Here is a 19,682-nt window from a genome sequence, read left to right as displayed (position 1 = left end):
TCTCTTCTTCGCTATCTAGAGGTCACAAATTCTTTTCGTTTAACGGATCATCTGTTTGTGTTGACGTCGGGTCCGAAGAAAGGTTCTGCGGCGTCCCGCACAACGATCGCCCGTTGGCTCAAGGAGGCCATTGGTTCCGCGTACATTCTGCGCGGTAAAACACCGCCAGTGGGTCTTCGAGCTCATTCGACGAGATCTCATGCGGCGTCCTGGGCGGAATCTTCTCAGGTGTCGCCTCAAGAGATTTGCAGGGCGGCTACCTGGAAATCGTTGCATACCTTCATTAAACATTACCGATTGGATGTTCAAGCTACTGATGCTGGGGGATTTGGAGAGAGGGTACTCCGAGCGGGACTCTCTGCTTCCCACCCTCGATAACTTAGCTCTGGTACATCCCAGGTGTCCTGGACTGATCCTGGTACGTACAGGGAAAGGAAAATTAGTTTCTTACCTGATAATTTTCGTTCCTGTAGTACCAAGGATCAGTCCAGGATCCCGCCCGCAGTGTGGCGCTATAGTAATGGAGAGTCCGCTCATTGTTGTTTTTTAATACGCTGACCCCTTCTTTTGTTCGCTCTCCCGGTTGGAGAGTCTGTTTTTCCTGTAGGGGTGTTGGAGTTATTTTACTTAGTAAGTTTCTATGGTTAGCTATGTTGGCTTTTGGATTTTTCTACTTTGACATTACGTATGACTGAGGGGCTGTGACTGGCACAGGGGCTTATATATGGCTCCGCCCACAAGTTTTAATCTGTCTCCATCTACTGGTGCGGAGTCACAACCGTGCGGAGTCACAACCCAGGTGTCCTGGACTGATCCTTGGTACTACAGGAACGAAAATTATCAGGTAAGAAACTAATTTTCCTTTACAGGTGCAACGCGGTATTGTACAACTATGTAATGTGGCATTAATTCTTAATAAAAACTTAATCCTGAAAACAAATGCGAGCTTCTCAAGTAAGCATATGTAAATCATCAGTGTTACCAACCTTGCCCACAGATTGCAGTGTTTCTGAAACAGAAGTGAATTTATTTTTTAAGAAACAATCCAAACCTTAAGATTCTCAGGGCAGAACTGATGGCCATACATGTCGATGGCAGACAGGAATATAGACTCGACCTGGTTGTGCCTGAGTTCATAGGAAGGAAGATGTGATGCAATCAGAACCTAGAAATTTAAAAAAGAATTAATAAAGCACTTAGAGAAAAGAACATTTCAAATAATTAAACATGCAACACCTAGCAAGACACAGACCTTTAAAGAAGCAAAATGCAGACCATGGAAGACAACAGATTCTGCCATATGAAGTAGAAATCCAATTTAAGACCCTAGTTTGCGCTATGCCAGCTTTTGCTAGGAGCCAAACTGAGCACATTTCTCTTTTTAGAGATTCTTTACAGTATGTATATTGTGGAAAGCCCTGTGTATCTGCCCATTTACTCATCAGTTACTTTTCAACTGCACATGCACAAAACTTTAGGCACATAATTTATAAACTGGGCACCTAATAACAAGAACTGGGCTCATAACTTTGAGTCTTATTCATGTAAATCGAAGGTTAAGTTCATAACGTTGAGATGCATGCAATTCTGAAAGGCATGATGTAATAAACTGTGAATAAAAAATGAGATAAATTTTACCTCACATTTTCTTTACTCATGGTAAAAACTGTATTAACTCCCAATACAGAACGCTTAACAGTATGCTAATACATCGTGATTTAAAAAAAACAGTGTGCCAACTCAAACATTTACACAGAAGACATGCTTAGCACACAAAATACAATTTCTACACATAAAAACATTTGTTTATGCTTTATGGATAGAAAACCTGATTCCTGCAAAAACTGTTTTATGCATATAAATTCTGAATACAGAACACAGAATTCAGCTCCACAGACTGAGTAACTTTACTCAAACTCTAACCAGGAATTAAATTTCCAGTGTTAATAAACCATGAATTAGGCCTACATGCCTCTCTGCATTGAGGAGTAACAGCCAATGTCTTCATTAACATGGGATTTAAATGGAGGAATGCCAATTTATGCATGTAGTTTTACACGAAATCAATACATGTTATATATAGATGAAAATAGAGTGTACCTTCATACGATGCGAACCTGCCAGGTTCTGCTATCGTGTCTGTGAGCCACAAAACGGCTTCTAATCATTAGGTACCTCTATGAGATGGTTAGATTATGTTATTGTCCACGGATATTGCACTTATCTCATGTTCACACAGTCAGTCTCGTGCCGCCGACACCGGGGTGTTTCGGAGCGAAGCTCCTTCTTCAAGGGCAGTACTTGTGTAGGGAGAGACTGCTAAGACATTGTGGAAATCTACATAACATAAAAAACATACCATGACATTCATCCTTAAATTATTGACTTTTTATGTTACTTAATACGGTCACTATGAAGCTGGAAAGATACATACTTGCAATCGCGGCAGTTTCGGTATTGTGGACTTGACGTTAGTAGTGCGATCAGTAATGCTCCGCTATAAAGTGCATATAAAAAAGACACCTTTTGGAACTCTATTATTCCTGAAGTCAATGCTGCCTAGTAAATTGTAGGAGAGACCATGCCGGCATATCTGGACGTGCGATACTTACTGTATTTTTGACGGCTGTCTCTGAGCGGCTCCTTTTAGTAATGCGGGAGGCCGCTCTGATGCCGCCATATTTAAAGGGATTCCTCTGAATCAAAATCATGACGTTTAGGGGCGGTCCTACTGACGTCAGAGCTGTGCTTACATTATTATTGTGGCTGGATGTATTTCAGATCATTGTGAGCCACTCTATTTTATCATTGAGCCCGTCTGGTTCCAAAGTATTAAGGCGATGAATCCATTCATTTTCTTTTCTGTTGAGGATATTAACACGGTCCCCACCTCTCCACGAAGCGCGGACATGCTCCAGTATAGACCATTTCAAATCACCAAATGTATGTCCCAAGTCTATGCAGTGCTGTACCACGGGAGCTTTGATGTCCTGATTATTAATTCGGCATTTATGCTCCATAAGCCGGATCTTTATTTTTCTTTTTGTTCTGCCTATATAAACCTTGGGACAGGGACATTGTAATGTATAGACAACATGATCTGTGTTACAATTAACGTCATTGTTTAATTTGACCACTTGTCCAGTAATGGGATGATTCCAAGTGGTGCCCTGGTGTGCTTGTGGGCAGAAAATGCATTTGCCGCAGATAGTTTGTCCTGTAGTAACTGGATTGACTGGTTCTGAAAGTGCTGCCCTGATGACATGCTGTCGTATGTTGCGGCCTCTTGAAAATGAAAAAATGGGCGCATGATTGAACTCTGGGTAGGGACTAAGGACATGCCAGTATTTCATAAGCACTTTTCTTATTTGTGTTGTCAATTGTGTGTGTGGAAGAACACAGATTAAATCTGAAATATCTGGTTTATTCTTATATTGCAAGATATTGCAAGACTATGCTCAGAACAAGAAGAGTTCCATAAACAGGCCCAGGCCCTGACAACACGGTTTGCAGTAAGAGGTTACCCTAAACAGGTGATCAAACACGCTTATAAAAGGGCCATTTATTCTGACAGGGAAACACTCTTGCAATATAAGAATAAACCAGATATTTCAGATTTAATCTGTGTTCTTCCACACACACAATTGACAACACAAATAAGAAAAGTGCTTATGAAATACTGGCATGTCCTTAGTCCCTACCCAGAGTTCAATCATGCGCCCATTTTTTCATATTCAAGAGGCCGCAACATACGACAGCATGTCATCAGGGCAGCACTTTCAGAACCAGTCAATCCAGTTACTACAGAACAAACTATCTGCGGCAAATGCATTTTCTGCCCACAAGCACACCAGGGCACCACTTGGAATCATCCCATTACTGGACAGTGGTCAAATTAAACAATGACGTTAATTGTAACACAGATCATGTTGTCTATACATTACAATGTCCCTGTCCCAAGGTTTATATAGGCAGAACAAAAAGAAAAATAAAGATCCGGCTTACGGAGCATAAATGCCGAATTAATAATCAGGACATCAAAGCTCCCGTGGTACAGCACTGCATAGACTTGGGACATACATTTGGTGATTTGAAATGGTCTATACTGGAGCAAGTCCGCGCTTCGTGGAGAGGTGGGGACCGTGTTAATATCCTCAACAGAAAAGAAAATGAATGGATTCATCGCCTTAATACTTTGGAACCAGACGGGCTCAATGATAAAATAGAGTGGCTCACAATGATCTGAAATACATCCAGCCACAATAATAATGTAAGCACAGCTCTGACGTCAGTAGGACCGCCCCTAAACGTCATGATTTTGATTCGGAGGAATCCCTTTAAATATGGCGGCATCAGAGCGGCCTCCCGCGTTAGTAAAAGGAGCCGCTCAGAGACAGCCGTCAAAAATACAGTAAGTATCGCACGTCCAGATATGCCGGCATGGTCTCTCCTACAATTTACTAGGCAGCATTGACTTCAGGAATAATAGAGTTCCAAAAGGTGTCTTTTTTATATGCACTTTATAGCGGAGCATTACTGATCGCACTACTAACGTCAAGTCCACAATACTGAAACTGCCGCGATTGCAAGTATGTATCTTTCCAGCTTCATAGTGACCGTATTAAGTGACATAAAAAGTCAATAATTTAAGGATGAATGTCATGGTATGTTTTTTATGTTATGTAGATTTCCACAATGTCTTAGCAGTCTCTCCCTACATAAGTACTGCCCTTGAAGAAGGAGCTTCGCTCCGAAACACCCCGGTGTCGGCGGCACGAGACTGACTGTGTGAACATGAGATAAGTGCAATACCCGTGGACAATAACATAATCTAACCATCTCATAGAGGTACCTAATGATTAGAAGCCGTTTTGTGGCTCACAGACACAATAGCAGAACCTGGCAGGTTCGCATCGTATGAAGGTACACTCTATTTTCATCTATATATAACATGTATTGATTTCCTGTATTAAGTATCATGTTGTAGACATTGGGTCTTATATTTCAGTGTAGTTTTACACGAACATTTTTTTACATGCAAACTCCTTTCTGCATGGAGAGTAAAGTCTGCACATAAAAAATATGGGCAAATTCGTGGGTAGCACACCTTATTACATCGGGGCCAGAGTTAGGCTTGTAACTGAGGACTGTGCACAGATTTGCAAAAATGACATGGAGACACACATGCAAACATTTTGAAAAGTAGTGCTTTATATTAAGATTTCCTTTGGAAATGTTTTGTACTCTAGAAATACACCTTTCCAATCTTTTTTTATCCACACTCAAAGTCCAACTAAGTTACTTCTTAAAGCTGAAATTAAGCATAGTTCTATGCAGGGTAATCTTAAAATAGTCCCTGCATCCTTATAAATTACAATTAGCCACAAGAGGAGGAACAAATGCAAAAGGAAAATTGGTTCTTACCTGCTAATTTTTGTTTCTGTAGTACCACAGATCAGTCCAGACTCCTGGGGTTTTGCATCCCTGCCAGCAGATGGAGACAAAATTTCACTGACACTGTACTTAACCTAGTTTGCCACCTGCAGTCCCTCAGTACTGACCTGCTCCCAAGCAAAGCCAAACTTTAACCGCCATCCCCACTCTCATCGAACAGGAGGCTGGTGATGTAAAAACAACTGAAAACTGGATTGTACAATCTGTTCCAGAAAAGGATACAGGAAAAACAGTGGCAACCACCAACTCTGCAATCATACAAACAGAACGAGTGGAAGACACCCCTCACTGTACTCTAGGCGGGTCTCTGGACTGATCAGTGGTACTATAGGAATGAAAATGAGCAGGTAAGAACCAATTTTCCTTTCCCTGTATATACCCAGATCAGTCCAGACTCCTGGGATGTACCTAAGCACCCCTAAAGTGGGTGGGACCCTGACAGTCCCACTCGCAGGAAACTCTAGCCAAAACCCCTGGGGGTCGGAGCCCTGACATCCAAGCAATAGTGTCTGGCAAAAGTGTGCAGCGACTTCCAAGTAGCTGCCCTGCAAATCTCCTGAGGAGACACCTGCTGTGCCTCGGCCCAAGAGGCCACTTGAGCACGTGTCGCGTGTGCTCTCAACCCTTAGATATATATGTTGAAGCAATTGCCTCCTTAAGCCAGCGCTCAATTGTAGCTTTAGTCGCTTGCCACCCCTTCTTTGGCCCACTCCAGAGAATGAAAAGTTAGTCTGATCTAAGAAAATCATTCATAACTTTCAGATATCCCAATAGCCTAAGCTCCCTTGATTGAGGTGCGGAGGAATCCAAATCTGGAAATGCTGGAAGCTCCACCAATTAACATGAAATGGCGAGACCACTTTGGGCAGGAAGGAAGGCACCATACACAATGAAACCCCTGACTCCAAGATCTGCAGAAAGGGATCCTGTTATGACAAAGCCTTGATCTCCAAAATCCTCCTGGCCGAACCAGCAAGACCACCTTCAGAATCAAGTCTTTCAAAGTTGCCCTTCTGAGTGGCTCAAACAGAGCCTCACACAAACCTTTAAATACCAGATTAAGATACCAGGGCAGACATGCCTTCCTCACTGAAGGCTGCAAATTCTTTGCTCCTTGTAGGAAACATGACATTCGGATCCGCCGATAGAGCATGACCCTACAAACTATCTTGGAGACAGCTCAATGCTGCTACTTTCACCCTTGACCAAACCCTTTTGAAGAAAGAACAAAACATGCAGAACCATAGCCTGTGGAGATTGCACTCCATTGGCCATACATCAGGATTCAAAAACATATCAAACTTGCACATATGCTGCATACGTGGAAGAATGCCTGGCCTGCAACAAGTCGTAATGACCGAGTAAGGATAGTCTCTCTTTCTCAGCCTTCTCCTCTCAAAAGTCAGGCCACGAGACAAAAGAGAGCCACCTGTTCTGAAAATATTGGACTCTGGCTGAGAAGATTCAGCAGATGACCAAACCACAGAGGCCCATCTATGGCCCTGTTTACGAGATCCGCAAATCATGGTTAACATGGCCACTCTGGAGGCACCAGAATCATGTTGCCTGGATGTTTATATGCCATATTGCCTTGCCAACCAGTGGCCATGGGGGAAAAACAAAGCAGAACACCTTGAGGCCAGGGTAAGACCAGAGCATCGATGCCCTCTAACCCGCACTCTCTTTGCCTGCTGAAAAAAAACATGAGATCTTGGCATTATCCCTGGTCACCACTGAGTCCAGATTGGGGGGGGGGGGGGGGAATCCCCATCTGTTGCAAATTACACTCATAGCACTCTCAGACAATTCTTGCTCTCCGGGGTCCAATGTCCTCCAACCTGAACATTGAAAGTCCACCTGAACATTGTCAACCCTGGCAATGTGAGAGGCCAATATCCGCTCTAAGTGCTGTTCCGCTCAAAGAATCAACTCCTGAGCTTCCTAAGCCACTGCCCGATTCTTGGTACCCCCCCTTGTTGGTTGATGTAAGTTATCATTGTTGCGCTGTCCAACAAGACTCTGACCAGATACCCGCGCAGCAATGGCAGCAAGGCAAGTAAAGCACATTTGACTGCTCTCGTCTCTGATTGACTGACAGACCAACCACAAGCCCTGTGCTGACCGATCCTGGCACACTGCTCCCCAGCCTGAAAAACTGGCATCAGTGGTGACCAACACCCAATCCAGAACCTCCAACTCAACACCAAGTTCCAGATTGGCCCACAGAAGCCACCAGAAGAGGCTCACCCTGCCTTCTCCTTTGAGAGGAAGGTAAAACTCCTCTGACAATGAATTTCACCTGGATAGGAGAGCCCTCTGAAGAGGCCACGTGAGCGAAAGCCCAAGGGACCAAGGCCAATATCGAAGCCACAGAGCCCAGGACTTGCAAATAATCTCACGTCCTAGGTATCTCCAAATCCAGAAGATGACGTACCTGTCTCTACAACTTCGAGATTCTCTCATCTGTCAGGAATACCTTTCAAACCAAGCCCCAAGATAGTCCAGGGTCTGGGATGGGGTGAGATGAGTCTTCGCAAAGTTCACTTCCCAGTCTACCAACTGCAATCATTGCAGCACCTTCTGCACAGACTGCCGGCAGAGCTCTTCTGACTTTGCTCAGATACACCAGCACACCTTCCTTCTGTAAGGCCGCTGCCACTCTACCATCAACTTGGTAAATGTCCATGGCGCCATTCCCAAACGAAATTGGAAATGTTCTCCTACAATCATAAAGCAGAGAAATGACTGGTGCTCCTGTCTGATAGCTATATGTAGATAAGCTTCTGTCAGATCTAGAGATGCCAGGAACTCCCCTTTTGAACCACTGCAACAACCGACTGCAGAGTCTCCACAAGGAAACTCAGAACTTTGAGGGCCACATTCACCCAATTCAGGTCCAGAATTGAGCAAAAAGACCCCCTTTTTCTTTGCCACCACATAGTAAATGAAGTACCTCCCCATTCTTTGCTCTGCTCGCGGAACCGAGCCCCCAATTGCCCCCAATTGCAGCAGGAGGTCCACTGTGCCTTGGACCACTACTCGCTTAGCAAGAGAAGAGCAAGGGGACATCAGGAAATAATCTCGAATGGAATGAGCAAATTCTCATGTGCAGCCCAATTTTATTACAATTAACACCCAGTGGTCTGTGGTAATTTTGGACTAATCCTCGAAAAAGACTGTTAGATGCCTTCTGACAGCAGGAACCGAAGAGTGGAGCAGCCACACTTCATTATGAGGTCTTTGCTGCTCCTGCTTTGTCCCTAGACTGCCTCCAGCCACCCCAAAACTGAGATCTTCCCACGGGCTGCCTTTGAGACTCACTGGACCCCTTAGCTTGGTGACATCTCCACCTGTCTCTAAATCTAGGATGAGTGGGAAAAACTTCCCGTCCTCTAGGTTTATCCTCTGGTAGCTTATGCACCTTGGACTCTCCCAGATGCCTCATAATCTGTTCTAGGTCCTCTCCAAATAAGAGCTTGCACTTGAAAGGAAAAGCCCCTAACTGAGCTTTGGACCACACATCCTCTGACCCATTTCTCAACCACAGCAACCTTCTAGCCAACACTGCCAACATCATGATCCTGGAGGAGATTGTTATTAAGATCATAAAAGGCATCTGCTTCATAAACCACCATGACCTCCAGGTGCTCAGCTCCCTCCACCACTGCTTATGACATAGCCTGCATCTCCTGTAACTGCTGAACCCAGCGCAAACAGGCCCTCTACATAAGGCTGCTACATAATGCACTCTAATTGCCAAGGAGAAACCTCAAAATCCTTTTGAGATGAAGCTCCAGCTTACAATCCTGCACATCTCTCAATCCTGCTGAACCAGCAACAGGAATGGTAGTCTTCTTGGTGACTGCTGACACTGAGGCATCAACCTTGGGATGAGCTAGGAACTCCAAGGTCTCCTCTGGTAAAGGATAAAGCTTGGACATAGCTCTACCGACTCTCAAGCCGGATTCTGGAGTGTTCCACTCCCTATCCACTAGTTTCTTCACAAACTTGTGGAGAGGAAAAGGCTTCGCTGGGCCATGCAACCCATCCAGGACAAGGTCTACATCCTCCAAGTCGGATTCCTCCTGCGACACTTTAATTCCCAGCTCCTGGACCACCATCGGAATCAAAGGCCAAAGTTCATCCCTATGGAAAAGCCTCACGATCTTGGAATCATTACCTTCTGCTACAGACACATCCTCAGGATCTCCATCCACAATACCCATATCTGCTGAGCCATATGGCAGAGGCCCTGCTCCAGGAGCCACCCCTGGCACTGCATCAAGGTCTTCAAATTCATCCGTGTCCCCCTGCATATCCCAGGATGCCGCAAACTGGCCCACAGCCCTGTGAATGTCCTCCATACGCTGCTTTTTGGAAGGAACCTCCCCTTCCTCTGTGGACCGGGACTCGGATTTTCCGCCCAACCAAGCCCCACACTCTGCGGCTTCCTTTTTTGTCAAATAAGTTTTATGCATCAAGAGGACAAAATTAGTAGAAAGATCTGGGACTCATCCTTATCCCCCCCCCCAGGGGAAAATCCCCAGCATCCACACCGGCTGAATCCAGAGGGAAATCTTCTCCCTCGGAACCACTCTGGCCACAAGCAACTTTGTGTAAAGCAGGAGACGACACTGGAGGAGATTTCCCTACTCTGTATGCTGTTGCCCACAGCCTTGCTGCCTTAGACAAAATGGCCATTGCTCCCGTGTCGAAAAGCACCTCACCCGCTGAAGGCCTGGAGATCCAGGGGGAGAGACTTCCAAAGAGCCCTTTCCTCCCTCTATACACCGAGAGCACAAACCCTGCCTATTTAGCCTGCTGCACGATCCCCTGGCTGTCAACCACCTGCAAGCTGCAGCCACAGGAAGAAATGGCAGACTCTGCTTCTGGTTTTTTTTTTCTTTTTTTATTTAATTTTAAGCACCAGCGCTAGCAAACAAGAAAAAAAAAAAGGAATACTTCCCTGCTATTCAAGTTTGCACTTGCAGAGCTGTCAGCCAGGGGCATCACTACCTCGTGGGGGATGAGGGATCTGGACTATCAGATGTCCATCCCATGGCAACCTCTGGACGAGTTACCAGAAGGTTCACCAATTCCCTGCTTGTCTGCCTCAAAACCAGGGGAGATGACTCCACCAGGACCTCACAAACCCCTGGGAGGATATTGGTTTCTTACCTGATAATTTTCGTTCCTGTAGTACCTAGGATCAGTCCAGACTGCTGGGTTATGCCTCCCGTCCAGCAGATGGAGTCAGAGAAAAGCTGAAAAGCACCCCTTAGATATATGGTGTGCCACCTGCGATCCCTCAGTATAAAGAATATCAAAGCAGAATGAATCACAGAAACATCCACTCCTGCTGAATAGTAAACTCCTTTAACTCAACCAATGACTAGATCAAGTAGGCCTAGTGCTCTGAAAACACAAACTTGTCTCCCTATATGAAAATAGAAAACCCTGTATAACTTGCCTGAAACTACGCATCAACACGTATTCCGATACTCTGCAGCTGCAGGAAATGTAAGGAGCCAAAGGAACAGAAAGAAATACGAGCGGACTCTCCAGTAGCAAAAGACTTGGGCGGGCTTCTGAACTGATCCTAGGTACTACAGGAACGAAAATTATCAGGTAAGAAACTAATTTTCCTTTCCCTGTACGTACCAGGATCAGTCCAGACTGCTGGGATGTACCCGAGCCGCCTTAAATGGGGTGGGACCCAGAGAGTCCCGCTCGAATCACAGTGCTACCAAATGTGTGCAAGGACTTCCAAGTGGCCGCCCTGTAAATCTCTTGGGGAGTCACAAACTGACTTTCAGCCCATGATGCCGCCTGAGAACGAAGAGAGTGAGCCTTAAGCCCATCCGGTACAGGCAGTCCGCACCCAATGTATGCGGAAGCAATCGCACTTTTCAACCAGCGGGCGACAGTAGTCTTGGAAGCCTGAAGACCCTTCTTGGGGCCATTCCACAAAACAAATAGATGGTCCGACCGTCGAAAATCATTAGTCACTTCCAAGTACCGCAGAAGTGCCCGACGGACATCCAAACGCCTCAGATCCCGACCTTGAGAAGAGCGGATATCCTCCTCAGAGAAGGCAGGAAATTCCACCGTCTGATTGACGTGGAAGGCCGAAACCACCTTAGGCAAGAAAGAAGGTACCATGCGCAGGGACACCCCAGACTCAGATATACGCAAAAAACGGCTCCCTGCATGACAATGCCTGAAGTTCCGAAACACGACGTGCTGAAGAAATAGCCACTAGAAATACTGTCTTGAGAGTTAAATCCTTCAAAGTAGCTCTCTTGATAGGTTCAAATGGAGAAGTGCAGAGACCACGAAGAACCAAATTCAAGCTCCAGGATGGACATGGAGCCCTAACAGGGGGACGCAAATTCCTAACCCCTCGTAAAAAACGAGCAACGTCCGGGTGGCAGGCAAGAGAAGAACCATCAATCCTGCCCCTCAGACAGCCCAGGGCCGCTACCTGCACGCGAAGCAAACTGTAAGCTAAGCCCTTTTTCAAACCATCCTGCAAAAACGCGAGAATATGCCCCAAAGAGGCCCTCCATGGCGACAGCTTTAACCTACTCCATCAGGAGTCAAAGACCTTCCAAACTCTAGCATAGGCGAGAGACGTCGAGGACTTACGTGCCCTGAGAAGAGTAGAAATCACCGCTTCCGGGTAACCCTTCTTTCTCAGTTGTCTCCGCTCATAAGCCAAGCTGCTAGACAAAAGCGATCCACCAAATGGAAAGATACTGGGCCTTGACTCAGAAGATTCGGGAGATGACCAAAACGCAATGGACCGTCCACCGCCAGATTGATCAGATCCGCAAACCACGGCCTTCTTGGCCACTCCGGGGCCACTAAAATTACCAGACCCCGGTGAGATTCGATGCGTCTTAACACCTTTCCCACCAGGGGCCACGGGGGAAACACATAAAGGAGGATGCGTGGAGGCCACGGAAGTACCAGCGCATCCACCCCTTCCGATCCGTGTTCCCTCCTTCGACTGAAGAAGCGAGCCACTTTGGCGTTTCGCCGAGTCGCCATTAAATCCAAGCGCGGTGTCCCCCAACGTCGAGTTATGAGTTGCATCGCCTCGGCCAACAGTTCCCACTCTCCTGGATCCAAGTGTTGTTGACTGAGAAAATCTGCCTGAACATTGTCCACGCCTGCGATGTGTGAGGCCGCGATGCGGGTCAGACTGCGTTACGCCAAGGCCATAAACAAAGTCACTTCGGCAGCCACCGGGCGACTTCTTGTGCCTCCTTGCCTGTTTATAAACGCCACGGTGGTCGCATTGTCTGATAGAATTCGCACCGCCCGACGGTGCACCATTGGGAGGAGTTGACGCAAGGCCAGATGAACCACCTGGGTCTCCAAGCGATTGATGGACCATGTGGCCTGCCGGGGGGACCATCGTCCCTGCACTGCTTGGGACTGACAGACCGCCCCCCACCCGGATAGACTGGCATCCGTCGTAACAATGATCCAAGGTGGAGATTCCAAGTCCACCCCCTGAAGGAGATGGTCCGGTATTAACCACCAACTGAGACTGGACCGTGCCGGCTCCGGCATGGGCAATAGCATGTTGTAGTCCTCTGATTTGGGATCCCAGCGGGAAAGCAGTGCCCCCTGCAAAGGGCGAATATGAGCAAAAGCCCAAGGGACCATTTCCAGAGTAGAAGCCATATGCCCAAGTACCTGTAAATAATCCCAGGCCATAGGCCATGGCAGTTCCAACATTCGTTGTCGTGGAAAAAACACTTTGCCCTCCGAGGTATCGAATCGGGCTCCCAGAAACTCCAGGTGCTGAGTTGGGGTTAGATGGCTCTTCGGGAAGTTGATCACCCAACCTAGCACCTTAGCTGCTCCATCACTGACTGAACCGCTAGCTTGCACAGAGCTTCCGACTTGGCCCTTATGAGCCAATCGTCCTGATAGGGATGCACTAGTATCCCTTGGCGGCGACGACAAACCCTGACCACCACCAATACTTTGGTGAAAATTCTGGGGGCTGTCGCCAAAACGAAAACTGGGCGCAAAACTGATAATGGTCCCCCAGAACCATGAACCTCAGAAATCTCTGATGGTGCTCCTGGATTCCAATGTGGAGATACGCCTCAGTTAGATCCAAAGAAGCCAAAGATTCTCCCTTGTGGACGGCTGCAATGACAGACCTCAGCATCTCCATGCGAAAACGCGGAACACGCAAAGCTCTGTTCACCTCAAGATCGGTCGGAACGTTCCTTCCTTCTTTGGAACCACGAAGTAAATGGAATACAGACCGGTCCAACGCTCGGCAGGCGGGACTGGGACCACCGCTCCCAGCGCCCGTAAACGGTTCAACGTCTGCGCAATAACTTGCTGCTTTGCCGGAGGGCCGCAAGGGGACACAAGAAAACAGATCTTGGAGCGGGCGAGCAAAATCCAAAACGTAACCGTGACTTATAACGTCGAGGACCCACTGGTCCGATGTTATCTTGACCCATTCCTCCCGAAACAGGGACAGGCGACCCCCGATTAAAGGAACGGAGGAATGGGCCGGTGCTGCTTCATTGTGCCTTCTTATTGGGGGTAAAGGCGTGCGATGCCCCCGAATGTTGAGGCCGTCTGCCACGAAAGGATTGCGTCCAAGCCTGTGACTGAGACGCCTGTTGTCTCTGTGCGGAAGAAACACCCCTCCCCGCATGGAATCGTCATTGACCATGAAAACGGCCTCTGAAATTCCCAAAAGTGCGAAACTGCTTGGGCTTGTCCTCTGGCAACTTGTAGACCTTATTGTCCCCAAGTCCTTAATGAGCTGCTCCAGCTCGTCTCCGAACAACCATTTCCCCTAAAGGGGAAGGAACCTAGTCGGGACTTGGAGGAAGCATCCGCAGACCAGTGTCAAAGCCATAGCAAGCGCCTTGCGGATACCGCCGAGGACATAGTGCGGGCGGAAGTCCGAAGGAGATCATATAAGGTGTCTGCAGTATATGCGACCGCAGATTCCATGCGGTTTGCCTGCTCCGCCTCTTCATGGGCTGTAAGCAACTGCTGTACCCAGTAAAGCGTAGCCCTCTGCATGAGGCTGCTACAGACCGCGGCCCGGACACCCAATGCAGAAACCACAAAAATGCGCTTCAACAAAACCTCCAGCTTCCTATCCTGGAGATCCTTAAGCGCTGCTCCCCCCGTCACAGGAATAGTAGTATATTTAATTATGGCCGTGACCGCTGAGTCCACTTTGGGTAGCTTGAGAAGATCTAATGACTCAGCCGGGAGGGGGTACAGCTTCTCCATAGCCCTGCTAACCCTTAATGAGGCCTCTGGAAAATCCCATTCCTTAGATACTATCTGAAATAATTTTGGATGAAATGGGAAGCTCTGAGGGGGTCCCTTAATTCCAGCCAAAACAAAATCCCCTGGGGAAACATCTGTTTCCAGCGGGGGGGCCGGAATCTCAAGCTCTTTCAAGACCTGCGGGATTAAGGGATCCAGCTCATCCTTACCAAACGGAGGATCTGGGGGTCATCCCCTTCAACCGGGACATTTCCCTCTAAATCACCCCCGCCATCCTGAATTTATTTATTTTATTTATTTATTTAAAATCTTTTTCTATACCGTCGTTAAGCGGGTGCCATCACAACGGTTCACAATAAGGCACAAAAACTATGTTGCATACAGTGTCTGGACTTCTAACTCTTACACAGGTGCCATCAAAAATACTGTAACATTATATCATAATAAGTACTATTTGGTGAGTGTTATAAGTTGTGTCTAGATTTTCTAACTCTGCTAAAAGTTTGGTGTTACTTAACTTTATTTCTTTGAAGTTTAAGATAAAGGTGGAGATTAGAATATAGGAGAGGAGACACACTTCAAGAAGGGAGGAGTGTGTTTGTGTGGGTGTTTGCTTGACCGCAACTAACAGTTCCCTGGGTTCTACTCTTGATTCTCTTTGTGGTATGTTTGCTTAAATAGCCATGTTTTTAAATTTTTTCTGAATGTTTTGATGTCTCTTTCCAATCTGATTTCTACCGGCATGGTGTTCCATATTATCGGTCCTGCTAGTGATAGGGCCCTGTCCCTTACTTGTGTTAATCTGGCTGTTTTGACTGATGGTATAGTTAGCAGTGCTTTGTTTGCTGACCTTAGGTATCTGTGTGGGGTATGTAAGCGGAGGGCTGTGTTCAGCCACTCTGCTTTTTCGTCGTGTATCAGTTTATGAATGGTGCATAAAGTTTTGTATTGTATTCTTTGTTCAATGGGTAACCAGTGTAATTCTAATAAGGTTTCAGTGATATGTTCTCTGAATCAAGGGGTCTGGGAACGGGACAGCTGGCTCTGCATCCCCCGGATTTACTGGCGGCCGGGGACAACGAACCCCTGCATTCCCAGCGCCTGCAGCGGACTTGGAGACTTTAGGGGGGCAGGGACCCGCATCCTCCCAGCCAGCCTCTGCCTCAAGCGGTAGCCCTCCCAGCCAGCCCCTGCATCAGCAGAACAAACCGCAAAGAAAATGGCACTTGCCATTTTAAAGCTGTCTCCGCGGGTCTGGGGGGAGGGGGGGGTTTATGCGCCGCAAAATTGCGATCTCGTTGTGGGCTGAGGGCCGGAGGAGAATCAGGAGGGAAATCCCCTCCGTCTGACGCTGCATCTTTGCTGCTCGGCATGGACAAGATGGCCGCCGCTCCCTCTTCGAGTGGGGGCGGGGCCGACCTCTGCCCGCGAGCCGACGGCACTCTCCGCGTTTCGCGCGTCTCCCCGCAGGCCATGCAGGCCAACGCACGCAGCATAGCAGCCCGAAGCTGCGCGCAAAAACAGCAGAGCTGTGACTGACATAAAATAAAAACACGCCGGTTGACCAGGCCACCCCCTCCGGAGTCCCGGGACCCTAGCGTGGCAGGCCGGGTCCCAACAAAGCGATCAAACAGCCTGCCACCAACAGGACTTACTGTATGCTTTCCTCTTTTTTTTTTTAACAAAAGGAAAATATGATCTCCGCTTCCTTTCTGTGATAGATGAGCCCCCTTCAGAGGTGAAACACCCCTGGAATATACATACAGGGGGGGAGCGTGACCGGCCCACCGGTGAATACTCCCCCTGGTCCCAAGGGATCACTATCTCTGGGAAATAGGCCTTAGGGCACTGCCCTGCCAAGCCTGCCAAGAATCAGAACTTCGCCCAGAGCATGTGAAAAGAAAGGACAGAAACCAAACCTATCCGCTGAGCTAACTACCTTAAACCAAAAGAAATTGATCTAGTCAAAGGTCAGCAAAAAGTCAAACCTGAATAACCAAACTCAAATTTAAAAAAGATCAGGGCCGCAGGTTATGCCTCTCAATCTGCTGGAGTCAGAGATATACTGAGGGATCGCAGGTGGCACACCAGTATATCTAGGGGGTGCTTTTCAGCTTTTCTCTGACTCCATCTGCTGGACGGGAGGCATAACCCAGCAGTCTGGACTGATCCTGGTACGTACAGGGAATGAGGGACTGCAGGTGGCACACTAGGTTAAATACAGTGTCAGTGAAACTTTGTCCGTCTCCTTCTGCTGGCAGAGATGCAAAACCCCAGGAGTCTGGACTGTTCTGGGTATGTACAGGAAACACTCACATATTTACATTACTCCATAGACAATGACTGTCTCTCTGTATTAATATCTTGTGCATGAGACCTGTAGCACAATTCAGTCCCATACACAGGACAAGAAGCTACCAAAGTGCGGATGCCACCTTTAATGACACAGAAGTTATATAAGAATCTTACCTGTCTTGCCCTCAGTGCAACTTTAGCATTCTCTGTTTTGCTCAGCTGCGTTAGTTCATTCAGAATCGCCATCAGCTCATCAGTCAGGGTGGGGTCACGGCCACACAGTTGATCCTTTTTAAGAAAAAAAAGGCAGCCTGTCCATTGCAAATTCTTACATTTCTAAGGCATTCTACATCTGCGTTCCAAGCACTTTGAAATTATTTTAGCTCTGTTCTCCATTATGTATCTAACATACACAATGCAAATTAATGTTTCAACCAAGACTCACTCAGTTACTTCTCTGAAAAGAACTGCATGAAATTACTATATATTATACACTGAATTGATAGGGCTGAAAAAGTTGCTGGAAGCATAAAAATCTGGGAAATGAGAGGGCGTAAAAACCATACACAGTGGTCATTTCAGTGCATCTTTCAGAGGGAGGAACCAGACATTGTGATTTAAAAAGTCATTAGGTAAACACAAGAGAAATGGAAATATCCCACAGAAAGTATTGGCTCCATCTTGCTTAGCTTGAGAATGGACAAAAGGAAGAATTTCTTCAGATAGATGGTATGAATGCAAGCATAAATATCTCCCAGCAGTGGGGCCAAAAGTATTACTAGGATTCAAAAAAATATGGAACAGATAAAGAGGATCCTTAGTAGTGGAGAATCAAAGGGAAAGTCAGAGCTCCAGTAGTCTGTGACATAACAGTAAGAGAAGGAAAGAATGATCAGATCAAATGGGTCTAGAAGATGTGTGTCTCATCATTTTCTTTGATTGTGTGCGCCTCTTCTCCCAGGGTACTTAAATTCATACAATTATAGGAAAATTGGTTCTTACCTGCTAATTTTCATTCCTGGAATACCTCAAATTAGTCCAGACATATGGGATTTTCATCCCTACCAGCAGATGGAAACAGAGAAGAAAAGCTTTACTGACACTGCTACTTAACAGTGTGCCACCTACAATCCCTAGCCAAGATGACATCAAAGTCAAAACTAACTTCACCCCCTTCCCAAATTGAGCAGGGGAAAAATGAAGCCCTTAAACTGGAGCCCGTTCATCACTAAAAGGGATCAAAAACTCCAGAATCACAAGAGATAAAACAATTTCTCCTCTATTTACACACAGAAGAGAGACTGGACTTTCCAGAGAGGGCAGGACTCTAGACTGATCTGTGGTATTCCAGGAACAAAAATCAGCAGGTAAGATCCAATTTTCCTTTCCTGTTCACACCCAGATCAGTCCAGATGCATGGGATGTACCCTAGTTCCCCTAAACCGGGCAGGAAAGAGATACACCGGCTCGTAGCTAGCACACTCTCTCCAAACTGTGCCTCTTCCAGCAGCCAGACATCCAGTCGATAATGCCTGGTGAAAGTGTGTAGTGAATACCAAGTTGCCACCTGACAGATCTCCTATAGGGAAACCAACTGACACTCCACCCGGAAGGCCACCTCTGCCCTAGTAAAATGCACACAGAACCCTTCAGGAATCGGTAGACCTTTACAAATACACGTGAATACCATTGCTTCCTTCAGGCACCATGCAACTGTAGCCTTGAAAGACTTACGTCCTTTCTTCGCTCCACTAAATAGAAGAGCAAGTTTGCTTACCGTAAACGGTGTTTTCTGTAGATAGCAGATGAATTAGCCATGCTGTATGGGTACGTCCTCCATGCCACTAGGTGGCAGAGCTCTCTAAGACTAGCAAAGTCTTTTTGGCTAGGTACTCCCTCCCTCCTGTATCCTGACAGGATTACCTCAGGCTCCTCAGTCAGTATCAAAGCAAGGTAAGTATGCTAGAACTGTCTGGGGAGATGGGCGAGTCAGCATGGCTAATTCATCTGCTATCTATGGAAAACACCGTTTACGGTAAGTAAACTTGCTCTTTTCACGTAGATAAGCAGCTGAATTAGCCATGCTGTATGGGAGTCCCCAGCTGACGTATTGAGCAGAAGTGTGCGTTATTTCTGTGTATTGTAATTTTTTTTTTTTTGCTCAATACGATAACAGTGGCGGAAAGTTCCTAAGAAGGTTGTATTTGTTTGTCAATTGTGCCGTTCTGTAGGATAGTCTGTTCCAAAAGGGAATTATCCACCGTCTGTCTATGTAACAGCGTGGGGATGCGAAAGTGGAGCGATGACCATGTCATTGGTGCATCAATGTCCATGACAGGCACTTGATGGAGAAGCAGTCGAGGTTGCTATTGCTCGCATGCAATGTGTCCCCAGGGTTGCAATAGCGTGTGTGACGTTGTATTATGGTTGAACTGCATGGAGTTGGATATCCCTGAGGATAGAGTTCTTTGTCACTGGACACCATTGCGAGTTTAGATAGAGCGAAAGAAATAGGTGTGAAGGTCGATTGGGTGACAGAGTGCGTGCTTTTTGTAGTATGCCAGCGCACGGTTGCAATGCAAGGTGCGAGACTTTTACTCATTGGCATTTGCATGAGGTCTTGGATGAAAAGTTGGAAAGGAGAC

General features: G+C 46.8%; 1 protein-coding gene across 1 annotated transcript in view; it reads right to left on the bottom strand.

Moving 5' to 3' along the window:
• LOC115100985 (acetyl-CoA carboxylase 2-like) overlaps nt 1–19,682 on the bottom strand; it is a 982,255-nt gene that overhangs the window by 587,882 nt on the left and 374,691 nt on the right. The window contains 2 exon segments of the mRNA XM_029620121.1: nt 1,052–1,165; nt 17,212–17,325. Of these exon segments, the coding sequence (XP_029475981.1) occupies nt 1,052–1,165; nt 17,212–17,325 (228 nt within the window).

Source organism: Rhinatrema bivittatum, chromosome 11 (genome assembly GCF_901001135.1).
Source record: "Rhinatrema bivittatum chromosome 11, aRhiBiv1.1, whole genome shotgun sequence".
Lineage (NCBI taxonomy): Eukaryota > Metazoa > Chordata > Amphibia > Gymnophiona > Rhinatrematidae > Rhinatrema > Rhinatrema bivittatum.
Note: the sequence above shows the minus strand (reverse complement) of the source record. Positions and strands in the feature narration are given on the sequence as shown.